General features: G+C 44.3%; 1 protein-coding gene across 1 annotated transcript in view; it reads left to right on the plus strand.

Annotated features, from left to right (window-relative positions):
* Window positions 1-19,893, plus strand: part of PMS1 (PMS1 homolog 1, mismatch repair system component) — a 91,258-nt gene that overhangs the window by 51,314 nt on the left and 20,051 nt on the right. The window contains exons 7-9 of the mRNA XM_065413260.1: window positions 5,551-5,673; window positions 8,754-8,897; window positions 13,026-13,942. Of these exons, the coding sequence (XP_065269332.1) occupies window positions 5,551-5,673; window positions 8,754-8,897; window positions 13,026-13,942 (1,184 nt within the window). The remainder of the gene's footprint in view (window positions 1-5,550; window positions 5,674-8,753; window positions 8,898-13,025; window positions 13,943-19,893) is intronic.

Raw genomic sequence — 19,893 nt, forward strand, 5'->3', positions numbered from 1 at the left:
TTCCTATCTTTTGAGTGCTTCATTTTGCAAACTTAACATTCTTTTAACTGTGTGGATGTGGGTGTATAATTTCCTAGATTGTTTAAAAAGCAAAATGAAAAAACAAATTCTCCATGAAGGAATGCAAGTCAAGATAGGGAAAGAACAGGTTAAAGAATATTTAGATAAGTTAGATGTATTCAAGTCGGCAGGGCCTGATGACATTCATTCTAGAGTACTTAAGGAATGGCTGAAGCAATCTTGGAACTGCTAGCAATTATCTCTAAGAACTCCTGGAGGATGGATGAAGTCCTTGAGACTGGAGAAGGGCAAACATAGTACCTATCTTTAAAAAGGGAAACAAAGAGGACCCAGGAAATTATAGACCAATCAGCCTAACTTCGATACCTGGAAAGATACTGGAACAAATTATTAAACAATCAGTTTGTGAACACCTGCCGGATAATAAGGTTATGAGGAATAGCCAGCGTGAATTTGTGAAGAACAAATTTCCTTTTTTGACAGGGTTGCTGACCTAGTGAATAAGGGGGAAGTAGTAGATGTGATATATCTTGATTTTTAGTAAGGCTTTTGAGACAGTTCCACAGGACATTCTCATAAACAAACTAGGGAAATATGGTCTAGAGATGAAATTACTATAAGGTAGGTGCACACCTGGTTGAAAGACCAGACTCAAAGAGTACTCATCAACTGGGAGGGCATATATAGTGGGGTCTTGCAAAGGTCTGTCCTGAGTCTGACGCTATTCTGTATTTTCATTAATGATTTGGATAATGGAATGGAGAGTATGCTTATAAAATTTGTGTATGACACCAGGCTAGGAGGAATTGAAAGCACTTGGGAGGATAGGATTAGAATTCAAAAAAATTTGAGAAATTGGAGAATTGGTCTGAATTCAACAAGATGAAATTCAATAAAGACAAGTGCAAAATATTACACTTGAGAAGGACAAATCAAATGTACAGCTACAAAATTTGGAATAACTGGCTAAGTGGTAGTATTGCCAGAGAGGATCTGGGGGTTATAATGGATCATAAATTGAATATGAGTCAACAATGTGATGCAGTTGTAAAAAAGGCTAATATTCTAGGGTGTATTAACAGGAGCGTTGTATGTAAGACTTGGGAGGTAATTGTCCTGCTGTATTCAGCACTGGTGAGGCCTCAGCTGCCATACTGTGTCCAGTTCTGGGCACTACGTTTTAGGAAAGATGTGGACAACTTGGAGAGAGTCCAGTGGAGAGCAACAAAAATGATAAAAAAAATTAGAAAACCTGACTGTGAGAAAAGGGCATATTTAGTCTTGAGAAAAGAAGACCGGGGGGGGGGGGGAGAATCTGATAAGTCTTCGTATACGTAAAGGGCCGTTATAAAGAGGATGTTGATCAATTATTCTCCATGTCCACTGAAGGTAGGACAAGAAGTAATGAGCTTAATTTGCAGCAACGGAGCTTTAGGTTAGATATTAGGAAAAACTTTCTAGCTATAAGGGTAGTTACGTTCTGGAATAGCCTTCCAATTGAGATTGTGCATTGCCCATCATTGGAGGTTTTAAAAACAGGTTGGACAAACACCTGACAGGGATGATCTAGGTTTACTTGGTCCTGCCTCGATGACTTGTCAAGGTCCCTTCCAGCCCTACATTTCTATGATTCTATCATGTGGCATCATATTGAGAGCCACATGGGTCATCAGCAGGGTTGGAACCTTTGGATCCACTTCACCGTCCCCTCCCACTTGAGCTAAGAGAGTAACCGATAGTAGTAGTAGGTTGAGATCCTCTGTGGACCAGCACTAAAGGGGGATGATAAGCTTTGCCCGAGAGTTTTACATATGTTTACTTACATTAGAGGAATTGTGAGACTCTGGACTCTTGGGCTCCATTTCAGACTCTGAAGGAAAGTGTGCTCTAGTAGGTACAGATTCTTCTGCCTTTCCCTCCAACCTGTCCCTGTCCTTGTCCCAGTCTTGTCTTGTCCCTGCTCCATCTCCTTGTCCCATTTCCATTCTCCTTACCAACCTGTTGTCTCCACTCATCCCAGTCTGTCTCATTGCCCAGCAAGTCCTAGTCTCCTCTTCTGGACTCCCAGTCCTAGTCTCCTTACCCAGCCATTCCTAGTTCCCCTCTCCCATTTCCTCATCTGATCTGTGCTGCCCACCCCGAATCCAGGCATCCCCATGCTCACATTCCCCACGGGCTCCCAGTCTCCCTCACTGGGCCTCTTGTTCAGTCTCAATATTCCACCAAGCTCTTTGTTCCAATCTCTGCCAGCCTGCCCCAGTTCTTCTTCTGCACCATGGCTTCTTGTGTTCTCATTCTCCTTATCCCCATCACCTCCTCCCCACCTTACTAGTTCCCAGTCTCCTCCATCAACTCCCAGTTTCTCTTTCTCCCACCAGCCTCAGTCTCCTGTCACCAGGTTCCTTGCCCCATTCTACCGCGTTCCCTCCCCCACCAGGTCCAGCTCTTGTGCCCTCTGTCTTTGCATCGGGCACCTTCCACTTCAATGGCTGCCTGGATGTCAGCAGGGTATTAAGAGCACAGGAGAGGCAGGCTCCCTGCTCTCAGTCCAGGTACTGGATCTGGATCTGGACCCAGCATGACCCAGAACAGTTGGGAACTGCAGTTGCAAGGAAAGTCCTCCTCAGCCCTTACCTGGAGGATGCCCAGTGTGGACAGAATCTTTGGGGAATTAAGCTGTGATCTAGCAAATCTCTACTGAGCATGTCCAAACTGATTTTTTCCCCAAAGTCTTCTAACTTGACCAAATTTGGAGGTTGCAAAAGGCACATCCCTGACACAAAGACCCACTCCACCCATCAAATTTAAAGTCACAAAGCATGGGGTTGCTAGAGCTTCTTAAAGAAAGAGATCACCATAATTTTTTAAAAATATGTTTTTCCCTACCTCTCATCTCTGAATGAGCTGAACCATTTTAGGTGAAATGTTCCCCCAAAAGTCAGATACAACGCATGGAAAATTTCAACCCAAACAGCTAAAGTTTTGCAAAGTTGTAAGCAACTTGAAAAAAGGGTCATATAATGGGAAGTGGGGCTACAAACCCCACCTATAATAATCATAAGTCACTTTAAACAACTGTAAAAGCAGCAAAGAGTCCTGTGGCACCTTATAGGAGCATGAGCTTTCGTGGGTGAATACCCACTTCGTCGGATGCATGTATTCACCCACGAAAGCTCATGCTCCAATACGTCTGTTAGTCTATAAGGTGCCACAGGACTCTTTGCTGCTTTTACAGATCCAGACTAACAAGGCTACCCCTCTGATACTTTTAAACAACTGGTTTAACTTAAAATCAAGATTCCTTGCTTATCTATTTTTTCTAAAACTTTGTATTATAAGTGTGATTATTTAATAGATAACAATTTTACCAGTGCAATCCAGTTTTAGAAATCTTCACTCATTAACTCTGTTACAGTGCATGCTGACTTCCCAAATAGTTTTAAACAGTTAGTAACAGTCAACTAAGTCTGAATATGGCAACTTCTTAACTGCCTGATTTTAGAGCCTTCCAGTTGTGTTTTAATGTTGTCCATTTGTTTAGCAAAGTTATTGTTTGAAGTGACTTAACTTGTGTCTAGTATTTAAAATTTTAAAAAGAAGCTGAAACATAAAACAGAGTGACATTTAGATTGTCTATGATAGAGTTGCAGAATAAAATATAAGAGAGCAGCTAGTTGTTTTTCCTGATAATGGTCCAACAGACAGTTGACACCCCTTTAACTTGACCAATGGCATTTAGTTATGTGTATAACCGTTGCTGACCAGAACACTCCAGCTTTGGCACAGAATGTTCATTGCAGGGCTAGGGGAATGAATAGCTTGCTGAAGTGAAGTGGCTAACCAGGAATCACAAAGGGTTACACTGAAGCCAAAGGATTATCTGTTCTGTTTCATATGTTTATTAGCTTTGATTTAAGTAAATAAAAAGGCTGTGACAAAATTTTCAGTCTTGGTTCCAAAAGTTAGGCACCTAAATCAAACTGGCCTGATTTTCAAAAGTGCTGAGCACTCACAGCTTGTAATGCCAGTGGCTGAAGTGGGCTAAAGGCAGACCAGAGCCAGCAATATAGTGCACTGTTGTGGTGTAGCTTCTAGGGATGTTGCCTAAGGGTGTGATGGGTCTGAGTTCAATACTGGCATCCTGACAGTGACTAGTGTTGACCAGGGGTGATGGTTCAGCACACCCCCCATGGCACAGAGGTTAGGTGTGCTCTCTAGGGAACCAATGGGCTTTGGTTCAATATCAGTATCCTGACAAAGCTCTTATTGAAGTCAGTGAGAGTCATGGGTGCTCAGCATCTTTGAAATCAGGCCACTTTGATTTTAGGTGCCTAACTTTAGGCATCCATGTTTGACTATTTCACCCACATTACAGGTAGAAGAGGTATAGGAGAGGCAATTGCAGATCAAGTTTCCCCACTCTGCCTGCAAGTGTGCCTCAGCCCTAACCCTAGGAAGTGAGCTAGTGGCTTAATCCCCATGTCCATTCATTCCCTGGCCTCTCTGCTGAACCTGCCAACTAGCATGCCAGTTGTTGTAGAAGCTTTTGCAATGTGGATGATGTCTATTTGGAACTGGACTGGAGACCAGTTTCACACAGGCTACTGTATAGGTATCATGGTAGCAACATTAATGTGCGTTGAGTCTGTCTTGAATTGAACTGATGACTTAGAGATGATAGGGGTGAAGGGGTGCTGGCATCTTGAAATGAGACTAGAACACATAAAAGAACACATCCGTATGACTCAGACAGACATCAGAATGCCTCAAGGATTTCTTGTTTAAACTTCGTAAATTTGACATCACTTTAAAACTATGCAGCAAAGTGAATTGAATATTCATAAGTTTGTAAGACTGACTTGGGGGACTAGATGCTGGCCTCTGTTAAAGCTGCTTTGCGCTGCTGGCCACACAAAACCACTTCAGAGGTGTCCTAATGTGGGGGAATCCCTGGCCAGCAGAGAACTGACGCAGCCTGCTTTATGTTATGCTCACCTGGTTTCCTCCAGTGTAGAGGGTGGACAAGAGCAGGAGAGGGTGTGTCTAGAGCAATTCCTGCCTATGGAACAGTCATTGAAATGATGCCTCTAAAATGTACAGGGGTCAAACTGGCAACCATAGGTATCAGACGAACACAAAGGTGGTATCATGCTTCGACAGTTCCTTGTTGCAGAATAACCCTTGAAACTGCTCCAAGGATTAGAAAGGGAGAGAGCAAAGATGGTGTAAAGACACTTCTGTAGGCCCCAGTCAACACCCCCTCTGCTGCACTGAGTAGCGCTCTGGTGTAGCACAGGATCTGGGCCTAGGATTTCTCAATAAATTCAACAGGAATAGAGGCAAAACATAAACTATTTCAGCTCTTTTTAAATAATTCTTTTATTGATTTCTCTGATAATTTTGAAAGGCAATGCACGTTTGGATTATTTGAATCTTGAGCTAATTAATTTGAGTTATCTGTTTTCTTTACAAATAAAATGTGTGGGGAGACTTCTCTGATTGATCATTGTACTTGTTTTACAATTATAGGTATTTCTCTCTGGATTTCTTCCAAAACCTGAATCAGACAATTCTTTGACAAGTCTTTCAAGTTCAGAAAGGAGTTTCATCTATATAAACAATCGGCCAGTACATCAAAAGGAAATATTAAAGGTACCATACCCCAACTTCTAATTCAATAGAATAAAGAGAGGTTTCTAACTTTCTGCCCACAATTGATAGCTGGTGTAAATTAATTGAAGGTGCAAATGTTAGCTTTTGAAAGTCTAAATACATACACAAATGGGGTACTTTAGGGATCTAAACACTATTATTTGCACTACAGTTGATTGTGGGGACAAAATTAAAGACTACATCAAAGCCCCTTTTTTTTTGTGATGGAGAAAATCAAATAATTCTCACTTGGGACCCAAAGTTATATGAAACTTTCTTCAACACAACCTGAAATCAGGTTGACAAGCTCTAAGAAGAGTCAAGTCAGACCAGTCCTCTGCCTCCTGTATCCCACAGGCCCTGCTTCCCATCTTATTTAGACTTTAAGCCTGTTGGGATAGAAACTTCATGTTTGTGTAGTGCCCAGAATAATGTTTACCCATCCCTGATTGGGGTGTCTGGTCTGGGTTCTACTGTAATACATATAAACAACAATAATAATAATACTTTTGTGCCTTATTTTGAGCTGTCTTCTGAGGTAGAATGGGGCAGTGGCATTCCTCCCCTTCCCTGACCAAGATTTTATAACAAAAGCTTTATTTACACAGCTTTGGGTTACAAGTGAATAGGGTGACCAGACGTCCCGATTTTATCGGGACTGTCACAATATTTGCTTGTTTGTCCCGCGTCCCGACCGATGTGCAGTCGGGACACTGGACAAACAAGCAATTTTGCCCTCCATCAAGGGCTCTCACCCCCCACCCCCACCCCGACTCCGCCCCCTCCTCCCCCCTTGGCTCCCTCCCCAAATCCCCGCCCTGGCCCCGCCTCTTCCCCAAGCATGTGGCATTCCTCCTCCCTCCCAGGCTTGCTGCTGTAATGGAGGGAGAGGGTGGTGGCCGGCTTCCAGTTCCTGGAGCTGGTGAGTACGGGCACCAGGCGGGCAAGGGGGGCTGGCAAGGGAGCTGCTCCCCCAGGAGGGCGACAGGAGGGCTCCGGACCCCGGCAGCGGCGGGGGAGAGCAGCTCGGGGCCGCACGAGTGGCCATGTAAAGTTTATTGGCTTGGGGGGGACCCCGGCCGGCTCCTCGCCCCTGTAGGGGGGTAGCGTCCCCGCCCCGCGCCAGCATGTTGCGCCGGCCGCCGCAGGCCAGGTAAGGAGCCGAGTCGGCCCCTCCCCCCTCGTCCTGGCTCCTCAGCTGAGCCCCCCCATCGTCCTCCTGGGGGAGCAGCCCCCTTGCCAGCCCCCTTTGCCCGCCCGGTGCCCCTACTCACCAGCTCCAGGAACTGGAAACCTGCCACCACCCCCTCCCTCCAGGCTTGCGCCGGCATTCCAGCTGCAAGGCTGGGAGGAAGGAGGAATGCCGCTCAGCTGAGGAGCCAGGACGAGGGGGTGGGGGAACTCGGCTCCTTACCTGGCCTGCAGCGGCCGGCGGAACATGCTGGCGCGGGGTGGGGACGCTACCCCCCTATAGGGCAGGCCAAGGAGCCGGCCGGGGTCCCCCCCCAGCCGATAAACTTTACGTGCCCACTCACGCGGCCCTGAGCCGCTCTCCCCCACCACTGCTGGGGTCCGGACCCCCGCCCCTCTCGCTCCAGCGGCTCCTTCCCCGCCGGGCGGCGGGACGTGCCACATGTGCTAATTCCCCCGGCACCTGCAAAACAGCTTTTTTTTTTTTTTTTGCTCCTTCCCCCCGCGTCCCGATATTTCCTGTCAGAAAAAAATCTTTCCAAGTTATGCTGAAATAATCATTGTTGTACCTGAACTACAATATGTAAGACTGAGATTTTAGTTTCACACTTTATTATCCTAAGAAGGAAGAAAAAAGTGATATATCTCCAGGCCAGCCAACAGAAATTCTGGCCCCCAGGGCCGACCTTACGGGGGTGGGCCCAAGGCGGAAGTGACAAATACGTCACTTCCAGGACCACCCACACCGGCCCGCAGGGCCCCCCAAAGCACGGGGCCCGGAGCAGTCTCGCACGCCTAGGCGCCCTGCAGTGGCGGCCGGGGGCCCCTGGGCCCTTTTAAATTGCCCAGGCCCCTGGGCAATTGCCCCCTTGTGCCCTCCCCCCGCCCCCCATCGACGGGCCTGTATATATCATACAACTGTAGTTCAGTTTGTTGCTGAGAGCAGAACTTGAGGGTGATGTGGGTATATTACAACTGCAGGATTTAAAAAGATCTGTTCTGCAGTTCACCCTTATCCTTAACTTTTTTTTTCTTTTTCTTTTCTGTTCTATTACATAATTCTTGCTTGATTTCCCCCCTCCCCCCCCAAATACTACTATTCACCCACCCTGTTAGCAGGAGATAAAACCCTGAAAATAACTGCTGAATAGTTCTGTAGTCTGTTGGTGGCAGATGAGACGTTTTAACTCCATCAGGAGATAAGAGAAGTGAGAAGACTGGGGGGGGGGTGGAGGGGAGGAGACGGGGGGGGGGGGCGGGGAGGGAGACCTGGAGAAAATCTTAGGCACAGCCAGGGTTCCAGAGAGAGCTTATCTCTATTATTTAAATTGCAAATGAATCCTGATCTGAGGAAGAGGGTGAGTTTGACATTGGTGGACATGGTAGGAATGCCACCTTCTCATTCATCCTTTTTCTTTCCTCAAAGGAAACAATATTTATTTCAAAATATTACAACATATACATATATTTTCATTTTTTAAAAATTCAGAGATAATGGTGTTCAGTTGTCCTAGAAAAAAGTGCTGGATCTCCTGCCCACTTTGGGCATTGAATAGAACCATACATTATCTTTTTCTCCAAATATATCAAGTGGGCTAAATATATTAGTTCAGAAAGTTCATGGAGCCACAATTAATACTTTGGAGCAGATTTTCTGGGACTTATGTGGCACAAAGGCAGTGGAAACCACGTGCAAATGCCCTACTGAGGATTTTTCTGGTGTGCAGATCTCCCCAAAAGGACATTTTTAACTTCTTTGTTTTAGCATCTTCTTTAATTTGACAAAATACAATTTAAAAACTGTTTGTATAGTGTAGTATTTTGCTTCTGTACCTTTTGGGTCTATTTTATTACTTTTACTGACTTTCCTTTGTTGCATTTATCTGTAGCTGGTTCGACGGTACTATAATCTGAAATCACATAAAGATTCTTCTCGTTCGTACCCTGTTTTCTTTATTAATATTACTGTACCTGCCTCCGCTGTGGATGTTAATTTAACACCTGATAAAACTCAAGTTTTACTTCATAATAAGGTAATTTATATTTTAATTTATTTTTAAATTGGTATTTGCTTGCTTAGGCCCTGATCTTACACAGACTTACCACGTTTAATTTTAGGCTCATGCATAACTCATTGGCTTCACTGTGACTAATCAGGTGCTTGAAATTAAGCACATACATTAGCCTTTACAGGAATGAGGCTTTAGTAGTTCATATATGATAGGCTGCCCTTGTAACATGACTATTTGAAAATTATTGAATCAAATGAGTAACCATTTATTTGATTTTAAAGATCATTTGTGTACTGTCATACTAGCCCCTGTCTCAGCCATGCTCCCTTCAGAGCCTAATATCCTGAGAACATCTATACTGAGTTAGATCATGGTCCATCTAGCCCAGTATCCTACCTCGGACAGTGTCTAGGCCCAGATGCTTCAGAGGAAATGAACAGAGTGATCTGTCTCCTGCCATTCTGTCCCAGGTTCTGGCAGGTGGAGATTTAGGGACACCCAAAGCATGGAGTTTTATCCCTGACCATCTTTTCTGATAACCATTGATGGATCTATCCTCCATGAACTTATCTAATTCTTTTTTAACTTAGTTATACTACTGGCCTTCACAACATCCCCTAGCAAAGAGTTCCACAGGTTGACTATGTGTTGTGTGAAGAAGTACTTCCTTATGTTTGTTTTTTAAACCTGTTGCCTATTAATTTCATTGTGAGACCCCTAATACTTGCATTGTGTGAAGGGGTAAATAATACTTCCCTATTCGTTTTCTTCATATTATTCATGATTTTATAGACCGCTATCATATCCCCCTTTAATCATCTCCTTTTCTAACCTGAACTGTCCCAGTTTTTTTAATCTCTTCCCATATGGAAGCTATTCCATACCCCTAATCATTTTTGTTGCCCTTCTCTGTATCTTTTCCAATTCTAACACACCTTTTTTGAGATGGGGCAACCAGAACTTCACACAAAATTGGATATGTGGGTGTATCATGGCTTTATATAGTAGCATTGTGATATTTTCTGCTTTATTATCTACCCCTTTCCTAATGGTTCCTAATGTTCTGTTTGCTTTTTTGACTGCTGCTGCACATTGAGCAGATGTTTTCAGAGAACTATCCACAGTAACTCCAAGATCTCTTTTTTGAGTGATAACAGCTAATTTAGACCCCATCATTTTATATGCATAGGTGGGATTATGTTTTCCAGTGTGCATTACTTTGCATTTATCAACATTAAATTTCATCTGCCATTTTGTTGCCCAGTCACCCAGTTTTGAGAGAACCTTTTGTAGCTCTTCATAGTCTTCCTGGGACTTAACTATCTTGAGAAGTTTTGTATTATCTGCAAATTTTGCCACCTCACTGTTTACCCCTTTTTCTGACCCCTGTTTACTGACATTTCATATATTTTAACCATGGGGACCTTCCCTCTTATCCCGTGACTGCTTAGTTTGTGTAAGAGTCTTTGTTGGGTGACCTTGTCAAAGGCTTTCTGAAAATTCTACTACACTGAATCGACTGGATCACTCTTGTCTACGTGCACGCTGACTCCCTCAAAGAATTCTGATAGATTGGTGAGGCATGATATACCTTTACAAAAGCCTTGTTTACTCTTCCCCAACATATCGTGTTCATCTATGGGTCTGATAATTTTGTTCTTTACTATAGTCTCAACCAGTTTTCACTGTACTGAAGTTAGGCCTATTGGCCTGTAATTGCATGATTGCCTCTAGAGAGTTTTTAAAAATAGGCATTACATTAGCTATCCTTCAGTCATCTGGTGCAGAGACTGATTTAAGTGATAGGTTACATACCACAGTTAATAGTTCTGCAATTTCATATATGAGTTCCTGCAGAACTCTTGGGTGAATAGCATCTGGTCCTGTTGATTTATTACTGTTCAACTTACCAGTTTGTTCCAAAACCTTCTCTATTGACACCTCAGTCTGGGACAGTTCCTCAGGTTTGACACCTAAAAAGAATGACTTGAGTGTGGGGATCTCCCCCATATCCTTTGCAGTGAAGACTGATGCAAAGAATTCATTTAGCTTCTCTGCAGCTGCCTTGTCTTCCTTGAGTTCTGCCTTATAGCATCTTGATCATCCAGTGGCCCCTCTGACTGTTTCATAGGCTTCCTCCTTCTGATGTACTTAATTTTTTTTTCTGTCATCTTTTGTGTGGTTAGCTAGTTGCTCTTCAAATTCTTTCTTGTCCTGCCTTATTATATTTTTACACTTGACTTGCCAGAATTTATGTTCCTTTCTATTTTTCTTCACTAGGATTTGACTTCCATTTTTAAAGGTTGCTTTTTTACCTCTAACCACATCTCTTACTCTGCTAGTTAGCCATGGTAGCTTTTTTTTTGTCCTCTTGTTTGTTTGTTTGCTTGTTTATATTGAGTATACATTTAGTTTGAGCCTCTATTGTGGTGTTTTTAAATAGTCTTCATGCAGTTTAATTACATTATGGTTGTTGTTACTGAAAGAATTCAGTTATATTCACCTTTTGGACCAAATCCTGTGTTCCACTTAGGACTAAATCAAGAATTGCCTCTCCTCTTGTGGTTTCCAGGTCAAGCTGCTCCAAGAAGCAGTCATTTATTGTGTCTAGAAATTTTGTTTGTGCAACCTTTCTTCAGGAGCCATATACCCAGTCAATATGAGAATAGTTGTAATCCCCTATTATTATTGTGGTTTGGGTCTCTGTATCTCTCTAATCTCCCTGAGCATTTCACAATCACCATCACCATCCTGATCAGGTGTTGGCAGTATATTCCCGCTGCTATATACTTTATAACATCAATTATTTTAAGTCATAAGTTCATTTCTGTCTTCACAGAGCTGCTTAAATCAGTCATGCATAGTACTTATATCACAATAGCACTTTTCATCTTCAAATGGCTTTATAATGACTGGTCTGTAAACAGAAATATGATTTATGTCCTTTTTACACAATTCTTTTCATAATTTTATAGTTACTTACATTAAGTGGGGGATTTAAATACAACATTAATATTAAAAACTTGAGTTGTTTCTGTTTAGGGCCAAATTTTGCCATTGTGTGTGTGTGGCATGCCCTTTGACATCATGGAGGCTACAGGATGTAATATTCATGACTGAGATTGAAACTTGGCCCATTGAGTCTTGTATCAGAGATCGCATAGAGACCGATTGTGATACACTTCCTATCACTGAATAGTACCTTAGATCATGAGTAGTACCATGGAAATCAGTGGGTTTGCTTACACTGCTCAAGATAGATAAGGGCTTCTCTACACAATGGGATAATATGAACTACAGGGGTATGATTTCTAAAGTGCACTGTGTTGCATAGTACTAGATTCACATTAAAGGTTCCCTAGCACGCTTTAATGTAGTGCTGTTTGAAACAGCCCAATTAACGCACAGCACATTAGTATGCTTTAGAAATCATACCCCCATAGCGTGGATTATGGGAGACAAGCCCTAAGGGTGGCACAGTCTAGACTAATATGTTGCCACCTCTCTTAACAATGCATTTTCTTGGTTTTGTGGGTTAGAATCACAGGATAAATGATATTTCAATATAATTTGTGTGAAAATAAACATAAGCAGATTATTTTCACATAAATTTGTTTAAAACTCTCCTTTTACTCTAAAGAAGTATTTTCTTTTTGTTTGTTTTTAAAATTTTCTACCATTCATATAAAAACAGTCTTTGAACCATTCTATGAATGAACACTCTCACTAAAATTGTGATGCTAACTTGACTTGGTTGTTAGTCCATTCCACCCTGATAGTGTGTTTCTAACTCCAGTTAGTGTATACTGAGTGAGAATAGATACGCTAATACTGTTCTAAAGAAACAACATACGAGTACTAGGTCATAAAGAAAGCAGTACATCTGTTTTGTGGTATTAAAATTTATCAGTGGAGCAAAAGTATTTATAGTGAAAGATTTAAGGCTAAAGGATCTCACTGATTAGTGAATGTTTGGCATATTTTAATGCGAATGTATGAACTACTAATGCTTTATAATACAATCAATCTAAATTAACTCAAAAAATACAGTGAATAGAATTGTGTTTTATTGCTATTGTATTGTGTCAACAACTGTCAAGTACATTTTCATTGACAATTTGTCCTAATGCTTATGAGTTTTCTTTTCAGGAATCTGTCTTATCTGCTGTTGAAAATGTATTGACATCGCTGTATGGGCTACTACCTGGTACAGTTTCTTGTGAAACTAATAAAACAGATGTTACCTCAGTGGACATGGTTGTTAATGAAACAGAACAAACAGATGTGCTTGTTAATAAAACGGAACCATTTGGAAACAGTGATCCACATGCACATACTTCATCCTTTTCATTCAGTAATGATGTACAAAATGGTCAAGCAGGAAAAAACACAGAGGTCTGCTTAAAGCATCAAAGATTTTCTAGTGATAATACTCATGGTCTCCTCAATAGAAAAGAAGTTTCTGGCACTGATGTGACTGTGAGTGCTATATCTCAGGACAGTTCCATAAATAATTTATCATGTGAGGACAGCCAGAATGGATATAGTGTAACATTAACCCTAGATGGCAGTACTCACATGGACACTCAATCTAAAAACAGAAGTGAGCATCCTTTGAGAGCCAGTCACACTAATGAAGTGGAAAAAAATGAGGCAAATACAGTCCCTGAGTATGTATCTGAAATCTCTGCTGATAATTGGAGCAAGGGGAATGCACTTAAAAATGCTACAGGAGAGAACCTGGAACCTGTAAAGATTTTGATACCTGAAGTAGGAGGAATAACAAATCATAAGGCAAATGAAAATACTGATGAACAAAATCATGATCAGCAGAGTGCAAATCAAAATATTAAAAAAACGAATGTGGTTAATGATAAAGCAGGACAGATCATGGCCTATGATTTAATTAGTAATCAAATAATCCGGAAACCCATGTCAGCAGTTGCCCTGTTCACCCAAGAATATCGTTCTAGATTATTAACTGATAATCCAAAGGCCAACATGGAGGACTTGATGCTGAAAATTGAAGGACTATGGGAGAAACTGAGCAGAGAGGAGAAAAAGAAGTAAGTTTCCAGAGTTTGCACCTGACCTCTAAGCCATGTAGTTTCCATTCTGTGAAAAATTACATCCACATCATTTATTAAAAAACAGGATGGAAAATGATTTTTGGCTTGCCAAGAACACCATCCTGGCTAAAGGTTGTATTGCTAATTATGATGTTTACTGTGTGCAGATATGTACTGCTTTCTGAATTACTCATTTTGATATTACTAATTTTTCCACTCTGTTTTTCAATTTAAATATGTTGCTGTCTTTCGTAAAATACATCAATTTTTGCAACTTATTAAAATTATATTTTCTTGTAGACAGAGACAATGACCCTGTATAATTGCCATCTTACTTTGGTAGATTTTTGATTTATTCTTTAAACACTTGGCACATGTTGTGTGTTCTCTCTGTGCCATTATACACATCTCAGAGCACTTACTATCACCAACCTTCTTTTGCCAAATACCAAGGCACATTTTGGGCAACTTTTTTCCAAGGGCCAGCAGATTCACTGTGCTAACTTATATCCCATTCAGCTGTTTTGTGGTCAGTGGGGTTGCAGAGGTATATAAGATCGCACAGACTGTCACTGCATTTTTTTTTTTAACAATTACTCTCCATTACTTTCAATAAAATATAACTATCTTGTCATTCTCATGTGTTTTTAGAGGCAAAATCCTGGCCTTATCTGTGCGTTTGCTGGGATGCCCCCACCCTCTTGAGCTGTCACAGTTCTGCTGGCTGAGTAAGTCCAGTTTTTAGGATAATCAGGCAGGAGGTGTACAGCACCTGAGTTGCATGAAGCCCACTTTTACAGGGACTTCCCAAGAGGCTGTCATTCTGGGTGTGTTGTGGGAGGGGTTGGTTAGCAGCTGAGCATCCACCACCATGTAGTTCCCCAATCCTTCTCTCCTCCATCTCCTATTTTTTTTCATTGCTCTACACAAAAATAACTTTTCCCAGACTCTAGGAATTTGAACAGGTTGTTCTGTTTTTTAAAATACAATTAAAAAAAAAACAAAAAAAAACAAAGCCCCTTAAGTCCAGAAGGTATCCCAATCCCCATAACTATGTATAAAAAACTGCATCAGATGATGAATTCTGAGAAGTATTTCATGCTACCCAAATCCCCACTGATTCAGAAATCTCAGCACTCCCCAGCATCCAAACAAGTAGATTGTCTTAAGCACCAGCCACAGAGGTGCTCTGTGGCTTGTAGGGAAGAATTAAATTAACCATATCCCTAAAACAGTCACTTGCTCAAATTTTTCTTTAATCATCTGATTCTCTACCCACTGAAGTTAGTGGAAGTTTTGCCATTGACTTTAGTGGGAGAAGAACTAAGCTCTGAACTGCTGCTAGGAGCAAAAAGAATGAGAGAATTTTTCCTATGTGGGATGTGATGGTCACTTATGAAGCTTGCCACTGAGAAGCTGCTTTTAAAAGCTAAAACAGTGTTAGGAATATGGGATTTGCAATACTAATCCAAACTCTTCCATTATCTCTAACATCCTGATTCTGGTAGTAGCCAGTGTCTGAGGCCTGGTCTACACTAGGAGCTTATATCGAATTTAGCGCCGTTACATCGAATTAACCCTGCACCCGTCCACACCAGGAAGCTACTTAGTTCGAAATAGAGCTCTTTTAAATTCGACTTCTGTAATCCTCGAAAACGAGAGGAGTAGCGCTAAATTCGAAATGGCAATATCGAATTAGGCTAGGTGTGGATGGAAATCGACGGTAATAGCTCCGGGAGCTATCCCACAGTGCACCACTCTGTTGACGCTCTGGACAGCAGTCTGAGCTCGGATGCTCTGACCAGCCACACAGGAAAAGCCCCGGGAAAATTTGAATTCCTTTTCCTGTCTGGCCACTTTGAATCTCATTTTCTGTTTGGACAGCGTGGAGAGCTCAGCAGCACTAGCAACGATGCAGAGCTCTCCAGCAGAGTTGGCCGTGCAATCTAATAGAAAGAGGGCCCCAGCATGGACTGATCGGGAGGTCTTGGATCTCATCGCTGTGTGGGGCGATGAGTCCGTGCTTTCAGAGCTGCGCTCCAAAAGAAGGAATGCAAAGATCTATGAGAAGATCTCTAAAGCCATGGCAGAGAGAGGATACAGCCGGGATGCAACGCAGTGCCGCGTGAAAATCAAGGAGCTGAGACAAGGCTACCAAAAAACCAAAGAGGCAAACCGACGCTCCGGATCCCAGCCCCACACATCACGTTTCTACGAGGCACTGCATTCCATCCTAGGTGCGGCCGCCACCACTACCCCACCAGTGACCGTGGACTCCGAGGATGGGATATTGTCCACGGCCGGTTCCTCCTCGGAAATGTTAGGTGACGGGGAAGATGAGGAAGGAGATGAGGACGAGGCAGTCGACAGCGCTTGCACCGCTGATTTCAACGACAGCCAGGAGCTCTTCATCACCCTTACCGAGATCCCCTACCAACCGTCCACAGCCCTTACCCCGGACACCGAATCAGGGGAAGGATCAAGCAGTGAGTGCTTTAAACATCTAAACATTTCATTTTAACATAAGTGGAATATTTATATTGTTAAGAATGGGCTTTTCAGTCACTCAGTTAAACATAGAAACTTTTATTTATAACAAAACAGGAATAATAACTATATCAGTAATTTGTTGTTCATGATTTAGTTGGCTTAGTAAACTTTTTTCTACTAACTATGTATAGAAAATCAAGTACTGTCCGGATATTCATGATTAGTCCACAACACGGCCCCTCCACTCTGTAGTCCGTTATGCTCAACTTAAAGGAAAAGGCGGTCAATGTGCCCGGGAATGGACAGACAGTCCTCCTGGGATAGCTCCGCATAGCTCTCCTGGAGGTACCGCTCCAGCATGCGCACGAGGTTCAACGGCAGGGCAATCTTGTTTGGTCCCCCGTGGTAGCACACGTTCCCACGCCATGAGTCCATGAGGTAGTCGGGGATCAGTGCGCGGCACAGCATGGCGGCATATGGCCCAGGCCTCTGCATGCATTCACGCAGCATCCTTCCCCTCTCGGTCTCCGAGATCCTCATGAGGGTTATGTCACACATGACGCCCTGCTTTAAATTAGGGAGGGGAATGTTAGTATTTGGACTGCTTTACAGCCACGCGGTGGAGGCGGCAGAGGGGCAGCATACAGGGATCTTTCCCGGGGACAGCCGCGAGGTGGTGGGACAGGGGCAGAGCTCATGCTTCCCTGATTGCTGCCAGCAGAGAGTGGCCTTGCATTCAGTGCGAAAGGAGCCCAGTGCTACTATTACATGTTTAAGCTGCCACAAGTCTACGGCTTACCATGTTTTCCCGCAGCAGAAGTAGAGGTGTCCTGCAACGCTTCTCTGATCGCAACTGCAGGACCCCAGACACATAAGGCGAGGGCCGAAAATTCGACCTTGTCCTGAGTGCGCATGTGAAAGGTGCAGTGCATGGTGTTGTTCACAGAGAAAGACTATGCTCTTTGTTAGCAACTTCATTTATCTGTCTCAGGAATTTACTCCCTTTTTCCCATTCCAACAGACACATCTGCGACTGTCTCCCAACCCAGCCTGGCATCACACTCCCAGAGGCTAGCGCAGATTAGAAGAAGGAAGAGAAAAACTCGTGAAGACATGTTTTATGAACTTATGGAGTGCTCACGAGAGCAGGCAGCCCAGACGACACAGTGGAGGGAGAACTTGTCACAAATGCACAGAGCAGTCATGGAACGGGAGGAGAGGTGGCGCCAGGAGGACCAGCAGGCTACTCAAACCCTGCTTGGACTAATGAGGGAGCAAACGGAGACGCTCCGGCGCCTAGTGGATGTTCTGCAAGACCGGAGGCAGGAGGACAGAGCACTGCTGCTGTCTATCTCTAACCGCCCTCCCCCGCCACCAAGTCCCACACCCCCCTCACCAAAAGTACAAAGAAGGAGGGGCGGCAAGGGCCGTTAAAACTGTCAGTCGGCCACTGCACACTGCTGCAGCAATGGAAGGCTCTCGTTCCAAAGTTTGAAAAGTCCTTTCCTACCCATCTCACACTAGCCCATGTCCAAGTTTCCTTCCCCCCCCCCCCCTTTTCATGTGCGGTTCGTAATAAAACATCGGTTTCTGTTAAGTACTGTTTCCGAGAGTGTCTTTTGGAGGTGATTCTGTCTGAAGGGGGGGAAGGGGTTTGTTACTTGGACAGGACAGTCACCTGTAGCAGGCTACAGAGGCGGGGGCAGGTACAGCATCAGGACACATACACAGCACAGTCACCAGTTACCCTGGTCAGTCTGGGAGGCGGTTTTCTTGTTCTGGGGTGCAAGGGGGTTGATCTGTGACTTTGTGTCGGGGGAGGGCAGTTAGAGATCCTATGCCGCGGTCCTTATCCTGGATCACAGAGCCACGCAGCAGGGGATCTGTTACCCTCCGCCCCCTGCCAGAAAGTCACTTGGCCGACACATACATCCAGTCCCGCCCAGGACTGCTGGCAGGCTGCGTTGAAACAACCAATGCAGCACTGCGGAGCCTGTCATTCCCGGACTTTAGAAGCATCATTTGCATCAAAACAGTAAGCCCGCCCCCCGCCACAGTCTGCGTCCCCGGTTTAAAACATTCCCGCGAAAACAGTAAAAAAGAGAACCTTGTTCATTAACAGAACAGAACAGATTTTATTTGTTGGGAAGGTGGGGAAGGGGGTATGTAACTTGGAAGGATAGTCAACAGTAACTGGGTAAAGAAACGGGGGCAGGTTCAGCATCTGTGTCCACAAAGTAAAAAGTCACTGGAGACCCTGTTCAGTCAGGAACCTGGCTTTCAAAGCCTCCCTGATGCACAGTGCGTCCCGCTGTGATCTTCTAATCGCCCTGCTGTCTGGCTGGACGTAATCAGAAGCCAGGCTATTTGCCTCAACCTCCCACCCCGACATATAGGTCTCCCCCTTGCTCTCACACAAATTGTGGAGCACACAGCAAGCAGCTATCACAATGGGGATATTGGTCTCGCTGAGATCACAGCGAGTGAGTAGGCTTCTCCATCTGCCCTTGAGACGGCCAAAAGCACACTCCACCACCATTCTGCACTTGCTGAGCCGGTAGTTGAATAGTTCTTTCCCTGAGTCCAGTGCGCCAGTGTAGGGCTTCATGAGCCAGGGCATTAGCGGGTATGCAGGGTCCCCGAGGATGACTGTAGGCATCTCCACATCCCCAACAGTTACTTTGTGGTCCGGGAAGTAAATACCTTCCTGCAGCCGTCTACACAGACCAGAGTTCCTGAACACCCTAGCGTCATGAACCTTGCCAGGCCATCCAACGTAGATATTGGTAAAACGTCCCCGATGGTCCACCAGTGCTTGCAGCACCATGGAAAAGTAGCCCTTCCGGTTGATGTACTGGCTAGCCTGGTGGTCCGGTGCCAGGATAGGGATGTGAGTCCCATCTATAGCCCCACCGCAGTTTGGGAATCCCATCTCGGCAAAGCCATCTCTGATGAGCTCCACGTTTCCCAGGGTCACTACCTTAGATAGCAGTAGCTTGACGATTGCCCTGGCTACTTGCATAACAGCAACCCCCACGGTAGACTTGCCTACGCCAAACTGGTTAGCGACGGACCGGTAGCTGTCTGGCGTTGCGAGCTTCCAGAGGGCTATGGCCACTCGCTTCTGGACAGTCAGGGCTGCCCGCATCCGGGTGTCCTTTCGCTTCAGGGCAGGGGACAGCAACTCACACAGTTCGAGGAAAGTCCCCTTCCGCATGCGAAAGTTGCGCAGCCACTGGGATTCATCCCAGACCTGCAGCACTATGCGGTCCCACCATTCCGTGCTGGTTTCACGGGCCCAGAATCGCCGTTCAACAGTATCAACAAGACCCAGTGACAGCGAGATGTCCTGGGCGCGGGGTCTCATGTTCTCAGAGAGGTCGGAGCTAGTGTCCGACTTCATGCCGTCACGGTAGTGCCGTAGCCTCCTCTCATGATTGATCTGCAGCTGCCTCTGG

The sequence above is a fragment of the Emys orbicularis genome, chromosome 11 (genome assembly GCF_028017835.1).
Source record: "Emys orbicularis isolate rEmyOrb1 chromosome 11, rEmyOrb1.hap1, whole genome shotgun sequence".
Lineage (NCBI taxonomy): Eukaryota > Metazoa > Chordata > Testudines > Emydidae > Emys > Emys orbicularis.